Raw genomic sequence first — 5,953 nt, forward strand, 5'->3', positions numbered from 1 at the left:
GGGGAAGGGGGGGAAAGACATGAAAGAATGAAATGAAAGGAGGAAAAGAAGTGAGGAAAGAAAAGGGAAAAGCGAAAAGTGGGGATAACATAGACGAGAAGAGCAAGAGAAAGAGAGGGAGAATATTTATGAATAGGAATATACAGTATATAGTGCACACACACACACACACACACACACACACACACACACACACACACACACACACACACACACACACACACACACACACACATATATGTACATATTGTGTGTGTGTGTGTATATATTGTATATCTATATGTGTATATATATATATATATATATATATGTGTGTGTGTGTGTGTGTGTGTGTATATAAATATATATATACTGTATATATATGAATATATTTATACATATTTATATATACATATATGTACAGTATACATACATACATACATATATATATATATATATATATATATATGAATGTGTGCATGTATGTACACAGAATATTCCAATTTTCCAGGCACACATTGATTTCTTGTGAGAAATATACATAGAGGCATTGATGTATGCTCTATAATATCTACTTGTTTATTGTGTATAAGTATAGTTTCCGTAGGCAAAGTAAAAGATAGATTTATTTCCATACATTGTATTCAGAATTTACAAAAATAAGAATTAGAAAAACAGACTAAGAGAGTATAGATATTTATCATACAAGAAAATATAAAGCAGTTGATAAGCAAAGTTAATTTGCATAAAATCAAACACTTATTAACATTTATTTACACCAGAACAGTTTAGGCAAAACGATAAATGCGTATCATAGGAATAAGCAAACAAATTATCTTCTAAACGTTCCATGCATCAGAGAAACGTTTTCTATGAACCTATGAACCTCTATGAGTTTTCCTTGTCTCTTTCTCTCATTTTCTGTTGTCAGTTCCTCTACTAGTAATAAGTAATAAGATATTTTGTCTCCACTTCTCTAGTGTTAACTAAAAAACTTAACGAATTAATTATCAAAAAGAAAAAAAATCGTAAAGAAAAAACAACAACAGAGTTTTCCTTGTCTCTTTTTCTCGTTTTCTGTTGTCAGTTCCTCTTCTAATAACCAGTAGAAAATAATTTTTCTCTACTTCTCTTCAGTGCTTAAAACAAATATAGATGAAAAACTTCTCAAATAAGAAAAGAAAAAGAAAGAAAAACAATGAGCGAACGTGAACAAAGCCACAAAGCAAGACATGTAACTAACAAATCCCGATTTACCTTTACGCATTTCCAAAAAGTGTAAATCAGTTACACGTCTTAAATTCAAATCCAAAACTTAAACAGAAGAAAAGAATTATAAAAAATAACTCCTCATTGTTGCTTCCTACGCCAATAACACCTCCATCCCCCCTCCCTCTTAACCTCTACACAGTACACACATACGCCAGCCTCCCACCGCCTTTACACAGTGTAGAACTTGCCCTTGTGGTGCAAATAGAGGCCGATTAGAACCCACAGCGTTGTTCCCCACAGCGTCTCAGCAAGGAATTCCAGGTGGGTGTTCATGTGACCGATGCTGTAGTGCCAAGGGAACAGGTTGTAGGCTACGTTATGGCCCACGTACAGGAAAATGCTGTTCATGCCTGTTGGAAGGGTAGTTGTCAGGTTATTATCATTATTATCGTTGTCATTATCTTTGTAATTATCATTTTCGTTATTATCATCATTATTATTATATTCGTAAGTATCATCTTTATCATTATCATCATTATCATCATCGTAATTATCATCTTCATCATTAGCATTATAATTCTCATTAATGAATCTATTAGTACTAATATCACCATTAATATTAGTATTAGTAGAAGCATTACCTTTATTATTAGCACTAGTATCATTATGGATTTTTTTTATTTTTTTATATTTTTTAGTAAGGAAAGAGAAGAAGATAATTCACGAAAACGAAGAATGTCAGAATAGATGAGAGAATATTTATTTAACTTTTTGTTTTACTTATTATCGGGGAAATGGTGTATGTTATCATTTGATTGAAATTTGGTTGTAGGGAGCGAAATAACGCTGGAGGGAGGGAAGGAAGGATTGAAGGAGGGAGGGAGAGGAAGAGGGGAGGGAGAAGGAGAAAGAAAGAAAGAAAGAGAGAGAGAGAGAGAGAGAGAGAGAGAGAGAGAGAGAGAGAGAGAGAGAGAGAGAGAGAGAGAGAGAGAGAGAGAGAGAGAGGGAGAGAGAGAGAGAGAGAGAGAGAGAGAGAGAGAGAGAGAGAGAGAGAGAGAGAGAGAGAGAGAGAGAGAGAGAGAGAGAGAGAGAGAGAGAGAGAGAGAAGAAAGAGAGAGAGAGAGGGAAGGAGGGAGGGAGGGAGGCAGAAAGAATTAGGTCGGGAAATGGCATGGGGGGGGGGGGCGAAAGAATGATGGAGGGAGGGAAAGAGGGTGGAAAAAGGAGAGAGAAAATGGAGGAAGGAAGATAAAGAGAGAGGGAGCAAGGAAGGTAGAAAGAAAGAAAAAAAAAAAACAGAATATAGTAAATAAGGCGGCAGAGAGAAAGAAACAGATCGAAACAGGAACGAAAGAAGGGAGAAAGATAGAGAAATCGGAATGGACGAAAAAAAGGCAGTAAAGGAGGGAAATTAAGGAAGGCAGAGGGAAATATAGACGAATAAATAGCAGATCGGGAAAGAACATATTTTCAGGAAGACAAGATTGATGCTTCGAGTCAGTTCGTCGAGAAGGAGAAATCACGATGAAGAGAGAAGAAGCAATACGAAGATATCTTTCAATCCACACCTGCTTGGAAGACCGGCGCGCCACTCCACACGCCCCAGACGTCGACCAGCAGATAGCAGAAGGCCAGCAGGAAGAAGGCAAAGCATGACGTCACCATAACGAAGGAGAGGGACCTGTAGGGGGGGGGGGGAGGGGGGGAAGGAGTTGAAATTGTACGATGGTTAATTGTGATTTGTGATTTGTTTCTCTCTGTCTGTCTGTCTGTCTGTCTCTCTCTGTCTCTCTGTCTCTTTATCTCTTTATCTCTCTCTCTAGCTCTTTCTCTAGCTCTTTCTCTAGCTCTTTCTCTAGCTCTCTCTCTAGCTCTCTCTCCAGCTCTCTCTCTCTCTCTCTCTCTCTCTCTCTCTCTCTCTCTCTCTCTCTCTCTCTCTCTCTCACTCACTCACTCACTCACTCACTCACTCACTCACTCACTCACTCACTCACTCTCACTCTCACTCTCACTCTCACTTTTATTCTCATTCTCACTCTCTAGCTCTCACTCTCTCTCTCTAGCTCTCTCTCTCTATGATAATAACAACAACAATAATAATAATGAAAATTATAATAACAATTATGAAAATAACAATAATGAAAATAATAATTATAACAATGATGGTAATGATGATGGTAATGATAATGATGAAAATTAGGATGATAATAATAATAATAATAATAATAATAATAATAATAATAATAATAATAATAACAATAAGAGATCATAAAATAATATCATAATAATATTGATAATAATAAAAATAACAGTAATGAATATAATAACAATATAAATTTAATAACAATAATGATAATAGTAATAATAATAATAATAAATCATTATAATAAAAAATAATAACAATAATAATAATAATGATAATGCCAATAATAATAACAATCATTATTATAACAATAAAGATAATGGTCATAACAAGTATAACAATAACACAAATAACAGCATCAGTAGGAGCAAAAACAACAAAATAACAACAATTCATTTTAGAACAACTCCATTTTACACAGTACAAGGGACAATGGCTGTTCCCTCGTACTTACACACCCCCTCGTCTACCTACGCACACAGCGGTCATTGGGTAGTTACGCCTTTTTCCAATACAATTTATCACAAATACTATTGGACATGTCACAGTCATGTTTATGGCCGAGAGATTTACGTTTTGTGGGGAAAATGTGTTGGTTCTGTTTGTCGATGATATAAGGAGGGTATTGGAGTGTGTTGTGAATAATATCATGTGTTTATAAATGTATCGTACTGTTATATAATACGATATATTATAATACTATAAAGTGGAGGCACCACGTGATACGATACAAAAGATTACATAAAACAGTATATCAACGCCTTGCAATACAGTGAACTTCGGGGCAAAATAATAATGGTGGTGAGGATGGTGGTGATGGTGATGATAATGATGGTGATGATGATGATGATGATGATGATGATGATGATGATGATGATGATGATGATGATGATGATGATGATGATGATGATGATGATGATGATGATGATAATAATGATAATGATAATGATGATGATGATGATGATGATGATGAACACACACACACACACACACCATAACTCACCACAAATTCTTATTGACGGGTATGACACCATCGTTCATGGAGGCACCACACAGCCCCGTCCCAATGGCACCGAGGGCCACCGACCACAGCAACCAGCGCACCATACGTCCTCGATGGGTCTTGTGGCACTGTAACACCATACCGGCTTGCATGCCCAGGAACACTTGGAAGATCGAGGTTAAGGAACCTGGAGGGAGAGGGAGGGAGGGAATGAGGGAGAGAATGATGGAGGGAGGGGGGGATAGATGAAGGGAGGAAGGGAGGGAGGGAATGAGAAAGGGGGGGATTGATGGAGGGAGGGAGGGAGGGAGGGAGGGAGGGAGGGAGGGAGGGAGGGAGGGAGGGAGAGAGAGAGAGGGATGGAAGGATGGATGGATGGAGGGAGGGAGGGGGGAGGAGATGATAGAGAGAGGGAGGGAGGGAGGGAATGATGGATGGATGGATGGATGGTGGGTGGGAGAGAGGGAGAGAGGGAGGGAGGGAATGGATGAATGGATGGATAGAGGGAGGGAAAGAAAGGGAGGTACTGATAGAGGGAAGGTAGGAGGTGAAGGATTGTGAGTGAGCAGGTGTGTGTAGAGGGGTGACTGGTTGACTGGTTTGACTGACTGACTGACTGATTGGTCTTACTACTGAGAAAGAAATGAATGGACAGGCGAAAGGAGGAAGGGGGCGAGAGAGAGAGAGAGAGAGAGAGAGAGAGAGAGAGAGAGAGAGAGAGAGAGAGAGAGAGAGAGAGAGAGAGAGAGAAAGAGAGAGAGAAAGAGAGAGAGAGAGAGAGAGAGAGAGGTAATAGAGGGTAAAGTAACTGTGAGAGAATGAGGAGAGTGAGAAGGAAAACAATACCCTTCCCTCCTTTCCTCCATTTGTCTCTCCCTCCCTCCCTCCCTCTATATCCCACCCTCCCTATCACTCCCTCCCTTCATTCCTCCCTCCCTCCCTTCCTCCCTTCATATCCCTTCCACCCTTCATATCCCTCCCACCCACCCTCCCTATCCCTCCCTCCCTCCCCTCCTTATCCCTCCCTCCCTCCCCACCTTATCACTCCCTCCCTCCCTTCCTTATCCCTCCCTCTCACCTTCCATATCCCTCCCTCCCTCCCTTCTTTATCCCTCTCTCCCTCCCTTCCTTATCCCTCCCTCCCTCCCTTCCATATCCCTCCCTCCCTCCCTTTTTTATCCCTCTCTCCCTCCCCTCCTTGTCCCTCCCTCCCTCCCCTCCTTGTCCCTCCCTTCCTTATCCCTCCCTCCCTCCCCTCCTTATCTCTCCCTCCCTCCCCTCCTTATCCCTCCCTCCCGCCTTTCCTTATCCCTCCCTTCCTCGCCCTTCACTCCCACTCTCCCCTCCTTATCCCTCCCTCCCTCCCTCCCCTCCTTATCCCTCCCCTCCTTATCCCTCCCCTTCTTATCCCTCCCTCCTCCCTCCTTATCCCTCCCCTCCTTATTCCTCCCTCCCTCCCCTCCTTATCCCTCCCTCCCGTCCCCTCCTTATCCCTCCCTCCTGCCCCTCCTTATCCCTCCCTCCCTCCCCTCCTTATCCCTCCCTCCCTCCCGCCCCTCCTTATCCCTCCCTCCCTCCCCTCCTTATCCCTCCCTCCCTCCCTCCCTCCCCTCCTT

At 41.4% G+C, this 5,953-nt stretch overlaps 1 protein-coding gene across 4 annotated transcripts in view; it reads right to left on the reverse strand.

The window, feature by feature from the left end:
* Positions 1-603: 603 nt before the first annotated feature.
* The window catches only part of LOC125038778 (heparan-alpha-glucosaminide N-acetyltransferase-like), a 30,152-nt gene continuing 24,802 nt past the window's right edge, over positions 604-5,953 (reverse strand). For all 4 annotated transcript variants that reach the window (XM_047632374.1, XM_047632373.1, XM_047632372.1 and 1 more), the window contains exons 12-14: positions 4,338-4,524; positions 2,760-2,872; positions 604-1,601 (exon numbers count right to left, since the gene is read on the reverse strand). In XM_047632374.1, coding sequence (XP_047488330.1) covers positions 1,420-1,601; positions 2,760-2,872; positions 4,338-4,524 — 482 coding nt within the window. In that variant the 3' untranslated portion in view covers positions 604-1,419. The remainder of the gene's footprint in view (positions 1,602-2,759; positions 2,873-4,337; positions 4,525-5,953) is intronic.

Source organism: Penaeus chinensis, chromosome 25 (genome assembly GCF_019202785.1).
Source record: "Penaeus chinensis breed Huanghai No. 1 chromosome 25, ASM1920278v2, whole genome shotgun sequence".
NCBI lineage: Eukaryota > Metazoa > Arthropoda > Malacostraca > Decapoda > Penaeidae > Penaeus > Penaeus chinensis.